General features: G+C 41.4%; 1 protein-coding gene across 1 annotated transcript in view; it reads right to left on the reverse strand.

The window, feature by feature from the left end:
• The window catches only part of CNNM2 (cyclin and CBS domain divalent metal cation transport mediator 2), a 360,906-nt gene that overhangs the window by 7,947 nt on the left and 338,587 nt on the right, over positions 1-14,372 (reverse strand). Inside the window, exon 7 of the mRNA XM_030204726.1 lies at positions 7,959-8,143. Within this exon, the coding sequence (XP_030060586.1) occupies positions 7,959-8,143 (185 nt within the window). The remainder of the gene's footprint in view (positions 1-7,958; positions 8,144-14,372) is intronic.

Here is a 14,372-nt window from a genome sequence, read left to right on the forward strand (position 1 = left end):
ATTGGAATCGTAGGAAATAGTCCTACTGCTGTATGAAATATTTATACATGTATGTTAGGATTTTTTTCAGGCTTTGTATTTTTTTTCACAATGTGCTTAGTAGTGGACAGTTTTATTTTGCTATGGTTCAGATGACTTGAGAATCAGAATGGTGCCTTCCATGTTTTTGAATGCATGTTATTTGTAGCTAATTTTGTTATCTTTGACTTGTTTTGTTGCCCTTTTGCCAACTTGTATCTTCAATAAAAATATTCAACTATAAAGATAACACAATGATTAAAAATTTAGTTATTGAACTTTAAATACAATCTTAATACTTGTTTGTTAAATGATAACGTATATAGCCTTTAAAAAATACTGATGGTGTGCCTTGACAATTTTTGCGCCTTGTCAGTGTGCTGTGAGATGAGAAAGGTTGAAAATCACTGCTCCAAAGAAATCTAGGCACCTAGGTTCCATTACAGAATACTAGTATAAGACAGTATCGATGTGCCTAACATTTAGGCATTCCACACTTACATCAGCCATAGACCTGGCACGTAAATGCAAGTGCCTAAATGCACCAGATACCAGCATAACTTACAGTATTGTGTATAAAGTGGAAGTCCCACCTATGTCCTACCCATGGTCCAACCTCATGCACACCCCCACCCTTGCAAATATATACTATCTCCCTGATTCTATATAAGGTGCCCAAAATTGAGCACCGATTCCTGATCCAACATGTGTGCCCAACTATACTGGCTCACAAGCTAATTAGTGCCAATAATTGGGCACTATTCGGAACTAAAATTGCATTGTTCTATCTGGTCCTTCTCTTCTAGCTGATAGTTTGGAGCAGTTTCTTTATAATGACTCTTGACATTGGAAACCTTCTGAAAGGGATTTTACCACGGTGCTGCAATATGGCAGTGTTAATCTTAAATCAAGAGAGGACAGACCAGTCTGTGAGAAAAGGTATCTTATTCCTCATTGTCAGCTGTGAGGGAGGGCTTCAGTCTGTGGCCAGGAGATAGTAACCACTGTAGATCTATGTGGTTTTGTTCAAACTCCTCTTATTGACCTATAAGTGCATTCACTCTGCAGCTCCTCAGTACCTCTCATCTCTCCCTACATTCCTCCCCGGGAACTCCATTCACTGGATAACTCTCTCTTATCTGCACCCTTCTCCTCCACCGCTAACTCCAGACTCCGTTCCTTTTATCTTGCTGCACCATATGCCTGGAATAGACTTCCTGAGCCAGTATGTCAAGCTCCATCTCTGGCCGTCTTCAAATCTAAGCTAAAAGCCCACCTTTTTGATGCTGCTTTTAACTCCTAACCTTTATTCAATTGTTCAGAACCCTTATTTTATCATCCTTACTTTAATATTCCCTTATCTCTTGTTTGTCTGTCCTAATTAGATTGTAAGCTCTGTCGAGCAGGGGCTGTCTCTTCATGTTCAAATGTACAGTGTTGCGTACGTCTAGTAGCGCTATAGAAATGATAAGTAGTAGTAGTAATAATTGGCACCAATTTGAATTTGTGCACACATCTTGCTATGCGCTATTCTACAACAATGTCGCCCAAATCCCATGGAGCGCAACTCAAAAGGGGTTGTGGCCATGGGAGGTATATGAGCGGATCAGGGACATTATTATAAGCAGTATTATAGAATACTGGAGATGTCGCTTGCCTCAAAGCCAGGAACAACTTTCTTCTTTCCTGAGTACTTTTCATCATAGTAACATACATAGAGGGGCATAATTGAACAAAAACGTGTATCTCCATGGGCGTTTATCTCCGAGAACGGGTCTGTGAAGGGCCGGACCGAACCGTGTTTTCGGAAAAAATAGACGTCCATGTTTTATTCGACAATTTGTGAGCTGGGCGTTTTTGTTTTTCAGTGATAATGGAAAATAAAAGCGCGCAGCTCAAAAACGAATAAATCCAAGGCATTTGTTCGTGGGAGGGGCCAGGAGTCGTAGTGCACTGGTCCCCCTCACATGCCAGAACACCAACCGGGCACCCTAGGGGGCACTTTTACAAAAACAAAAAAAAGGTAAAAGAGCTCCCAGGTGCATAGCACCCTTCCCTTGGGTGTTGAGCCCCCCCAAATCCCCCTCAAAACCCACCGCCCACAAGTCTACACCATTACTATAGCCCTAAGGGATGAAGGGGGGCACCTACATGTGGGTACAGTGGGTTTGGGGGGCGGTTTGGAGGGCTCCCATTTACCAGCACAAGTGTAACAGGTAGGGGGGGGATGGGCCTGGGTCCACCTGCCTGAAGTCCACTGCACCCCCTAATAACTGCTCCTGTGACCTGCATACTGCTGCCAGGGAGGTGCGTATGACATTTGAGGATGAAAATAAAAAGTTGTGAAACGGCATATTTTGTGGTGGGAGAGGGTTTGTGACCACTGGGGGAGTCAAGGGAGGTCATCCCCGATTCCCTCCAGTGGTCATCTGGTCATTCAGGGCACTTTTTGGGGCCTTATTCGTGGAAAAACAGGGTCCAGGAAAAGTGCCCTAAATTCTCGCTAAAAATGCATATTTTTCTTCCATTATCGGCGAAAGGCGCCCATCTCTGATCGGCCGATAACCACGCCCCAGTTCCGCCTTCACCACGCCTTCGACACGTCCCCATCAACTTTGTCCACATCCGCGATGGAGTGCAGTTGAAAACGTCCAAATTCGGCTTTCGATTATACCGCTTTATTCGTTTTTTGTGAGATAAACGTCTATCTCCCGATTTGGGTCGCAATATAGGCGTTTTTCTTTTTCAATTATAAGCTGGATAGTAACATAGTAGATGATGGCAGAAAAAGACCTGCACGGTACATCCAGTCTGCCCAACAAGATAACTCATATTTGCTGCTTTTTGTGTATACCCTACTTTGATTTGTACCTGTGCTCTTCACATCAGGATAAATCCAAATCTTCTTTCCACAGAATAATTCAGAAGCGTGACGAAAATAAAAGTTTCCGAATTGCATCAAGATCTTGCTCAAACAGAAGGGCAGCTCTTTCAAAAGTTTCTGATACTGATTCTTCTAAAATTGCTGATATATTATTCAAATCCAACTGAATCCTCAGCCCACAATCACCTGTGTCATTTTAGAGGGAAGTGGTAAATAATAACGAGGCAAGAGACAAGAACATTGGGTGTAATGTTTCTATTAGCATGTCCATGGAAATGTGTGGTTAAACTTGAAGGAATGAAGTATGTGCTCTTTGCCTCGGAGCTTTCTTAAAAATGAAGAAAATCATTCAAGTGTCTTTCTGTTATGACAAATATGGGGAAGGGGTAGTTTACAGTCTTTCGGGAACTGTTAATTCAGATCTAAGAAAAGTTTCCCTTTTTATAGCCTTTATTACTAAGTCTACTCCCCCCTTAATCATTGTGGTCTAAGGAAGAATTGTGGGGGGGGGGGGGGGGGGTCCTTTATACTTTCTTTGTTTCTATTACGTATTTCCTTTCTGCATTTCTTGTGCAAGAGCAATCTTGTATTGTTTTGTGGAAAATTAAAAAAATATATATTGGAGATGTGTGTCATACTATAGCCGGACATGTTTATCCACTCCTACCCTAGCTTAGATAATATTCAAGCACCTTTCTGACCTCATTTGTAACTTTCTTTAATTTAGTACCTTATTTTCATACTCCTGTTACCCTATCTTATCTGTCTATATGCTCCATCTTTGCTAATACCCTATGCTGTCTATTGAAGTGTTTTATTATGTATTGTGTTGGCATTGTAATGTAGTATACTATCAGGCTTATTTTTGAAAGAGAAGGGCGCCTATCTTTTGACACAAATCGGGAGATGGGCGTCCTTCTCCCAGGGTCGCCCAAATCGGCATAATCGAAAGCCGATTTTGGGCGTCCTCAACTGCTTTCCATCGCGGGGACAACCAAAGTTCACGGGGGCATGTCAGAAACATAGCAAAGGTGGGACTGGGGCATGCCTAACACAAGGACGTCCTCGACCGATAATGGAAAAAAGAAGGGCGTCCCTGACGAGCACTTGGCCGACTTTACTTGGTCCATTTTTTGTTACGACCAAGCCTCAGAAAGGTGCCCGAACTGACCAGATGACCACTGGAGGGAATCGGGGATATCCTCCCCTTACTCCCCCAGTGGTCACCAACCCCCTCCCACCCTAAAAAAAACTTTTTAAATATTTTTTGCCAGCCTCAAATGTCATACCCAGCTCCATCACAGCAGTATGCAGGTCCCTGGAGCAGGTTTAGTGGGTGCAGTGCACTTCAGGCAGGCGGACCCAGGCCCATCCCCCCCCCCCCCCCCCCACCTGTTACATTTGTTGTGGTAAATGTGAGCCCTTTAAAACCATTTAAAACCCACCAGAAACCCACTGTACCCACATCTAGGTGCCCCCCTTCACCCGTAAGGGCTATGATAGTGGTCCATCCAGTCTGCCCAACAAGATAAACTCATTTTACATGGTATTTATTTATTTATTGCATTTGTATGCGATACTTTATATGTATACCCGAGTTTGATTTGTCCTTGTCATTCTCAGTGCACAGACCGAAGAATTCTGCCCAGCACTGTTCTTGTACTAAAAGTTCTGAAGCTAACATCGAAGCTCCTTAAATTTTACACTCTAGCCCATCCATATCTATTCAGTTACAATCAGGGCATAGACCGTAGAAATCTTACCAGTCTGCCCAGCACTGGATTTGCTTCCCAATTACCGGTGTTGCCACTCAATCTCCACTAAGCTTCCGTGAATCCATTTCTTCTAAACAGGATTCCTTTGTGTTTATCCCACACGTTTGAATTCCATTACCGTTTTCATCTCCACCACCTCCTGCGGGAGGGCATTCCATGTATCCACCACCCTTTCCGTGAAAAAATACTTCCAGACATTACACCCGAGCCTGCCCCCCCTTCAACCTCAATTCATGTCCTCTAGTACTACCGCCTTTCTGTCTCCTGAAAAGGTTTGTTTGCGGACTAATGCCTTTCAAATATTTGAATGTCTGTATCATGTCACCCGTTTCTCCTTTCCTCCAAGGTATACATGTTCAAGTCGGCAAGTCTCTCCTCTTACGGTTTGCAATGTAAATCCCACACCATTTTTGTAGCTTTTCTTTGCACCGCTTCCAGTCTTTTTACATCTTTAGCAAGATACGGCCTCCAAAACTGAACACAATACTCCAAGTGGGGCCTCAATAATGACTTGTAGAGGGGCATCAACAACTCCTTTCTTCAGGTATAAATTTTCTTTAGGTGTAAATTTTGCTGCCTAAATTTGGGACCAAACTCAACACTATTCTATAATGAGCGCTCATCTTTAAGTGCCCATTACAGAATATTGTTGAGCGCTGTTTTTTTTTTTTTTTGGTGCTGATTTTTGAGCAATATTTACTGAATCTAGCCCTTTGTTTGTTAAGCATATATTTGCAGAAAAGCATTTAGGCTGAATTTTTGCATTCATGCACATATGTGCGCATATATTTGTGTATTTGTCATTATATGAAATCAGTAGTTAATAATAATAAATAATAATAATGGTAAGAATCAAGCTTTATTTATAGCCCGCTATATCTATAAAAATCCAAGCAGGAAACAGACCACATGATAGAGGTATATAAAAAGAAATCAAATTGAGGTTTTTTAGACTTGTGACGATACTCGCGAAACGCATTTATATCTTCAAGAAAGAAACTTTTCTAATGTGCGTTGAGCAAATCGGACCGCTAAGCTATAAATTAGCAACAGGTACTGAGTGTCTGAAGTCTTTTCCTCAGTTTAAGAGAAATATGGAGAGATACAGTGGTGGAAATAAGTATTTGATCCCTTGCTGATTTTGTAAGTTTGCCCACTGACAAAGACATGAGCAGCCCATAATTGAAGGGTAGGTTATTGGTAACAGTGAGAGATAGCACATCACAAATTAAATCCGGAAAATCACATTGTGGAAAGTATATGAATTTATTTGCATTCTGCAGAGGGAAATAAGTATTTGATCCCCCACCAACCAGTAAGAGATCTGGCCCCTACAGACCAGGTAGATGCTCCAAATCAACTCGTTACCTGCATGACAGACAGCTGTCGGCAATGGTCACCTGTATGAAAGACACCTGTCCACAGACTCAGTGAATCAGTCAGACTCTAACCTCTACAAAATGGCCAAGAGCAAGGAGCTGTCTAAGGATGTCAGGGACAAGATCATACACCTGCACAAGGCTGGAATGGGCTACAAAACCATCAGTAAGACGCTGGGCGAGAAGGAGACAACTGTTGGTGCCATAGTAAGAAAATGGAAGAAGTACAAAATGACTGTCAATCGACAAAGATCTGGGGCTCCACGCAAAATCTCACCTCGTGGGGTATCCTTGATCATGAGGAAGGTTAGAAATCAGCCTACAACTACAAGGGGGGAACTTGTCAATGATCTCAAGGCAGCTGGGACCACTGTCACCACGAAAACCATTGGTAACACATTACGACATAACGGATTGCAATCCTGCAGTGCCCGCAAGGTCCCCCTGCTCCGGAAGGCACATGTGACGGCCCGTCTGAAGTTTGCCAGTGAACACCTGGATGATGCCGAGAGTGATTGGGAGAAGGTGCTGTGGTCAGATGAGACAAAAATTGAGCTCTTTGGCATGAACTCAACTCGCCGTGTTTGGAGGAAGAGAAATGCTGCCTATGACCCAAAGAACACCGTCCCCACTGTCAAGCATGGAGGTGGAAATGTTATGTTTTGGGGGTGTTTCTCTGCTAAGGGCACAGGACTACTTCACCGCATCAATGGGAGAATGGATGGGGCCATGTACCGTACAATTCTGAGTGACAACCTCCTTCCCTCCGCCAGGGCCTTAAAAATGGGTCGTGGCTGGGTCTTCCAGCACGACAATGACCCAAAACATACAGCCAAGGCAACAAAGGAGTGGCTCAGGAAGAAGCACATTAGGGTCATGGAGTGGCCTAGCCAGTCACCAGACCTTAATCCCATTGAAAACTTATGGAGGGAGCTGAAGCTGCGAGTTGCCAAGCGACAGCCCAGAACTCTTAATGATTTAGAGATGATCTGCAAAGAGGAGTGGACCAAAATTCCTCCTGACATGTGTGCAAACCTCATCATCAACTACAGAAGACGTCTGACCGCTGTGCTTGCCAACAAGGGTTTTGCCACCAAGTATTAGGTCTTGTTTGCCAGAGGGATTAAATACTTATTTCCCTCTGCAGAATGCAAATAAATTCATATACTTTCCACAATGTGATTTTCCGGATTTAATTTGTGATGTGCTATCTCTCACTGTTACCAATAACCTACCCTTCAATTATGGGCTGCTCATGTCTTTGTCAGTGGGCAAACTTACAAAATCAGCAAGGGATCAAATACTTATTTCCACCACTGTATGCTTGCTTATAGTGTACTTTAAGAATGCAATAATTAAACAAAATATTACATCTAACTTCTGGAAATGCCTATGCTCCTCCCATAGCTATGCTCCTTTGGAGTTATGCCCTATGAAATTTAGGTGCATATGTTATGGAATAGCGAGTAGGGCTACTGTTGCAGTTAGCTCCAATTACTGATTGTTGATGCCTCGTGAACTAATTTGTGCATGTTATCTGCCCTGAGCGCCCTAATTTGGACCTATACAGAATCCAGGGGTTACTGCTTTTACCAATTCTGAAAATGTAAATAGAGGAATTTCTACAAGAGTTTCAGAAGACTTGAAAACTACAGTGAAAGGGATACATAAGTACATAAGTAATGCCACACTGGGAAAAGACCAAGGGTCCATCGAGCCCAGCATCCTGTCCAGGCCAAGGGCACCTAGCGAGCTTCCCAAACGTACAAACATTCTATACATGTTATTCCTGGAATTGTGGATTTTTCCCAAGTCCATTTAGTAGTGGTTTAAGTACTTGTCCTTTAGGAAACCGTCTAACCCCTTTTTAAACTCTGCCAAGCTAACCGCCTTTCCTCTTACCTTGACAAACTGTAGATCCGTCTGAGCTCGGACTGAGTAGTCTGGAATGTACACTTGCAAGAAAGAGGCATTGAGCTGGTTGTTGCTACTTCCTAGCGTGGGTGTCACTGCATCAATGCGGTCACCACGATTTAGAGAATCTGAGTGATTCAAGCCACAAGGACGTGGAGGGGACTTGTTTTCAGCTGGTGGAGAGAGAGAAAGGTAGGTGAAAATGTTAGTGACTTTAATCTGCTTGAAATAGTGCTGTTGCCATGCCAGTCCACTTTAAAAGTTAATAAATAAAAGCAAATGGGTCTATATTCATCCCAAGGCAGTCAGAGTTTTTTTTTTTTTTTAAATGCCAACCGCTGTGATACTAAATTTATAATGCAGCCTTTGGTACTTAGTCTAGAGAGAATCCACAAAAGTGGAGAACTCAATAGATCCCACGAGGCATAAAGACAAAAACAAAAAAGGTGGGAATATAAAAACCAGGCTATCCAAAGATTGGAACCAAACTGAAATTAAAATAACCAGCGTTTATTAATTTCCAAACAAATGATAATAAAACAATTGCACATAAAAATTGACTCGACACAACGTTGTGTTTCGGCCGGATAGGCCTACATCATGAGTCTAAAAACACAAAAACAATAAAACGATAAATAAATACATGAACAATGTGTGCATCGAATAATATATGTATAGGGTAGCAAAAACCAAATAACAAAATATCCAAAATAATCACCATGCTGATGCAGATAGAAACATACTTAATTTATAAACAGTGTAAAGAAGAATATGAAATGTAAAATAAAAAATACCATTAGCCTCAGAATCACATTAGATGGTGAGTACAAATATACATACATAGGTGTTTGGAAAAATGTAATTGAAAAAATGTAAAAAATATATAAAGAAAACTGACCTTGTAAATAGATACTGGAATGAAAGCATCAACTAGTGTAATGATTGAATCTGCAAAAAAATAAATATGAAAGAAAAAGAGGAGAGTGTATATAAAAATAATAAAAAAAGACGTTCTAAGGAGAATATAATCAAAATAATATTCATAAAAATGGAAAACTAACCTCAAAATCATTGTTAAGACTTCCAAAAGTAAAAGAACTGCAAACAGAACCTAACGAGTGGTCTGTGGAAAACAGAAAAAAGAAAAAAAATAGAAAAAAATAATAATGAAACATTGACCATATGAGCGCATAGGCAGTAAAATCCAGTAAAGAAACTAGAGGGAAAATGCTGTGTTTAATCAATCGACAACGTGAATGGGTGATAAAACATGATGTCTAGGCAATAATCAACACGTAAAAAAGGACAACGTGCCCTACTTGTCCAGGGATACTCCATATGAACGTACCGTAGTGTTAGTCAGTGTTTAAAGCTAATATATAAATGTCAGTATCACTGAAGACAAAAGCCACGTACCTTTAAAAAGACCGTTATGTAAACAATCTACCTGTCACAACGAAATTCCGTAAAAGTGATGCAAGTATGGGGCGAGATAAGGTACAGGAAGGACTAAATAGGCGGAAATGCGCACGAAAAACAAAAACAATGACGTGCACGCATACGTTGGCGTAAGATGAAACCAAAATGAAGCCAAAGCGCTATACAGACGTCCATGCCGATGATTTGCGTGAAATGGGTGGGACTACGTTGTGACGTGCCTAAGAAAAGGGTATGATTGCGTGAAATGGGCGGAGCAACGTCACGACGTGCTGCAGGGAAACAAAACTGGCTAACGTGAAACGAGGTACTGCTTGTAAACCAAAACGAACAGTAAAAAACTTGTATGAATAAAAAAGCACTGGAAATAAAAATGGAAATGAAAAAATAGAAAAATAAAAATGGAAAAAATGGGAGATGAGTGCTACTAAGCAAAATAAATGTTAAAAAAATGTTCACAGCAGAATAAATGTAAGGGTATTAAAGTTAGAATATATCACTGTTGAATAAAATGTTGCATGAGATTAAAAGACCAAATAGCAGAAAATAAAATAAAAATCTATATATATAAAAGGCAACCCCAACGTTCTATAAAGCCTCCAGCCGGAAGTGTGAAGCGCCAGAGATATCCGGTTTTCCCTTGAGTGAAGGAAAACAGCACAGCACGAAATCCCTCTCTCTGTAACAGTGAAGGACTCAGAGGGGGGGAGGAGAGAGATGCCCTCACTCTCTCTGTAACACAAACACAGCACAGCAGGAAACTTAACACTGAAGGACTGGACTCGGAGGGGGGAGGGGGAGGGAGAGAGGGCAGAGGGCAGGGACACTCCCACATGCACACTCTGAAGAAAACCTTGCTAGCCCCCGTTTCATTTGCATCAGAAACGGGGCTTTTTTACTAGTTTTTAAATAATCGCAGATCTAGTTGATGATGCCAAATAGAAAATAAAAAATGCTATACAAACTGAGAAGTAAAAGATTAATATGAGGAAAAAAATGAAAAATAATAATTAACAAGGATCAAAAAACAAAAGTTAAAAAATCTAAATTAAAATGATAGTTATTGAAATTAAAATGAAATAAATAATTGAATCCCATGTATGTATAATGTGAATATGAAATGTGTAATATCACTCAAGAACACAGTGATATCAAAACAAATTTCATAAATATACAAAACATAATAAAATGTAAAATTCATAATACAATGTCCAACAAAATGATGGAGTATCCCTAGACAAGTAGGGCACGTTGTCCTTTTTTACTTGTTGATGATTGCCTAGACATCATGTTTTATCACCCATTCACGTTGTCGATTGATTAAACACAGCATTTTCCCTCTAGTTTCTTTACTGGATTTTACTGCCTATGCGCTCATATGGTCAATGTTTCTTTTTTCTGTTTTCCACAGACCACTCGTTAGGTTCTGTTTGCAGTTCTTTTACTTTTGGAAGTCTTAACAATGATTTTGAGGTTAGTTTTCCATTTTTATGAATATTATTTTGATTATATTCTCCTTAGAACGTCTTTTTTATTATTTTTATATACACTCTCCTCTTTTTCTTTCATATTTATTTTTTTTGCAGATTCAATCATTACACTAGTTGATGCTTTCATTCCAGTATCTATTTACAAGGTCAGTTTTCTTTATATATTTTTACATTTTTTCAATTACATTTTTCCAAACACCTATGTATGTATATTTGTACTCACCATCAAATGTGATTCTGAGGCTAACGGTATTTTTTATTTTACAATTCATATTCTTCTTTACACTGTTTATAAATTAAGTATGTTTCTATCTGCATCAGCAGGGTGATTATTTTGGATATTTTGTTATTTGGGTTTTGCTATCCTATTCATATATTATTCGATGCACACATTGTTCATGTATTTATTTATCGTTTTATTGTTTTTGTGTTTTTAGACTCATGATGTAGGCCTATCCGGCCGAAACACAACGTTGTGTCGAGTCAATTTTTATGTGCAATTGTTTTATTATCATTTGTTTGGAAATTAATAAACGCTGGTTATTTTAATTTCAGTTTGGTTCCAATCTTTGGATAGCCTGGTTTTTATATTCCCACCTTTTTTGTTTTTGTCTTTATGCCTCGTGGGATCTATTGAGTTCTCCAATTTTGTGGATTCTCTCTAGTTATAGAATATAGCCCAGTGCGCGTAAATCTACTCGCAGGGACTTATGCTGCATCTTTGTTGGAGTAAATGGAGGTGCGTAGTTTTAGGTACTGGGATATCAATTAAGTTTATTCTATATAGAGCACCTAAATCTAGGTGACGCTTATAGAATACGCTTAGGCGGAAATGTTTACCGCACTGATTTTTTAGATGCCTTATAAAGAACCTGGCCCTTTATGACTAACTATTGGGCACTCCCTTCCTCAGATCAGAGCACTAGATATGGTGTACGTAGGTTTTAGCAAAGCCTTTGACATGGTTCAGCATAAAGTACTTATAAATAAACTGAGTGCCCTCGGTATGACCCTAAAATGACTGACTGGTATAGGCACCGACTCCGTGGGTGCTGTGGGTGCTCGAGCACCCCCAATATTTCACCCACCGGACGTTCCCGTCGCCAGCCCAGAATTTTAAAAGTCCCTCCCTCCGAATTATAAAAGTCATCTTACCTCGTCGGGGTTACAGCGACAGCAACAGTGAAAAGCGTGCAGACTCGGCGCTTCAGCCCTTCCCTTCTCTCAGCTCTGGTCCCGCCCTTGCGGAAACAGGAAATGAGGGCGAGACCAGGGCTGAGAGAGAGAAGGTAAGGGCTGAAGCGCCAAGCCTGCACGCTTTTCACTGCTGCTGCCGCCGTAATCCCAACAAGATAAGATGACTTTGAAAATTCGGAGGGAGGGGGGCCCTGGAACTCAAGGGCAGGGGAGGGAGAGAGGGAGGGCCTGGAACTCGGAGGGAGGGAGGGGGGCCTGGAACTCAGAGGGAGGAAGGAGGGGCCTGGAACTTGGAGGAGGGAGGGGGAGGGGGGAATGCATCACCTGTAAAAAAAAAAATTCAGCACCCATAATCATTTCGAAAAGTTGGCTCCTATGCTGACTGGGTTAGGAACTTGTTGAGTGGAAGGCAACAGAGGTTAGTGGTAAATGGAGCTCACTCTGACGAAAGGGATGGTATTGTAGAAGAGCTGCGTGTTGTTGTATTGTTTTATGTTTAAACCTTCTATTAAAGCCTTGACATGGTACAATGAACATTAAAACTGATTAACACTAGTATGTGAAGAGGAAAAAAGTAAATGTTCTCATAACACATACAGTGGGGGAAATAAGTATTTGATCCCTTGCTGATTTTGTAAGTTTGCCCACTGACAAAGACATGAGCAGCCCATAATTGAAGGGTAGGTTATTGGTAACAGTGAGAGATAGCACATCACAAATTAAATCCGGAAAATCACATTGTGGAAAGTATATGAATTTATTTGCATTCTGCAGAGGGAAATAAGTATTTAATCCCTCTGGCAAACAAGACCTAATACTTGGTGGCAAAACCCTTGTTGGCAAGCACAGCGGTCAGACGTCTTCTGTAGTTGATGATGAGGTTTGCACACATGTCAGGAGAAATTTTGGTCCACTCCTCTTTGCAGATCATCTCTAAATCATTAAGAGTTCTGGGCTGTCGCTTGGCAACTCGCAGCTTCAGCTCCCTCCATAAGTTTTCAATGGGATTAAGGTCTGGTGACTGGCTAGGCCACTCCATGACCCTAATGTGCTTCTTCCTGAGCCACTCCTTTGTTGCCTTGGCTGTATGTTTTGGGTCATTGTCGTGCTGGAAGACCCAGCCACGACCCATTTTTAAGGCCCTGGCGGAGGGAAGGAGGTTGTCACTCAGAATTGTACGGTACATGGCCCCATCCATTCTCCCATTGATGCGGTGAAGTAGTCCTGTGCCCTTAGCAGAGAAACACCCCCAAAAACTAACATTTCCACCTCCATGCTTGACAGTGGGGACGGTGTTCTTTGGGTCATAGGCAGCATTTCTCTTCCTCCAAACACGGCGAGTTGAGTTCATGCCAAAGAGCTCAATTTTTGTCTCATCTGACCACAGCACCTTCTCCCAATCACTCTCGGCATCATCCAGGTGTTCACTGGCAAACTTCAGACGGGCCGTCACATGTGCCTTCCGGAGCAGGGGGACCTTGCGGGCACTGCAGGATTGCAATCCGTTATGTCGTAATGTGTTACCAATGGTTTTCGTGGTGACAGTGGTCCCAGCTGCCTTGAGATCATTGACAAGTTCCCCCCTTGTAGTTGTAGGCTGATTTCTAACCTTCCTCATGATCAAGGATACCCCACGAGGTGAGATTTTGCGTGGAGCCCCAGATCTTTGTCGATTGACAGTCATTTTGTACTTCTTCCATTTTCTTACTATGGCACCAACAGTTGTCTCCTTCTCGCCCAGCGTCTTACTGATGGTTTTGTAGCCCATTCCAGCCTTGTGCAGGTGTATGATCTTGTCCCTGACATCCTTAGACAGCTCCTTGCTCTTGGCCATTTTGTAGAGGTTAGAGTCTGACTGATTCACTGAGTCTGTGGACAGGTGTCTTTCATACAGGTGACCATTGCCGACAGCTGTCTGTCATGCAGGTAACGAGTTGATTTGGAGCATCTACCTGGTCTGTAGGGGCCAGATCTCTTACTGGTTGGTGGGGGATCAAATACTTATTTCCCTCTGCAGAATGCAAATAAATTCATATACTTTCCACAATGTGATTTTCCGGATTTAATTTGTGATGTGCTATCTCTCACTGTTACCAATAACCTACCCTTCAATTATGGGCTGCTCATGTCTTTGTCAGTGGGCAAACTTACAAAATCAGCAAGGGATCAAATACTTATTTCCCCCACTGTACATTTGTTTTAGACTTGGTTGCTAAATCTCCCTTCACCCTTCTCCCCAAATATTTTATGTAATTTTATGTAATCTAAGTTATTGAAC

This window comes from Microcaecilia unicolor, chromosome 5, assembly GCF_901765095.1.
Source record: "Microcaecilia unicolor chromosome 5, aMicUni1.1, whole genome shotgun sequence".
NCBI classification, from domain to species: Eukaryota; Metazoa; Chordata; class Amphibia; order Gymnophiona; family Siphonopidae; genus Microcaecilia; species Microcaecilia unicolor.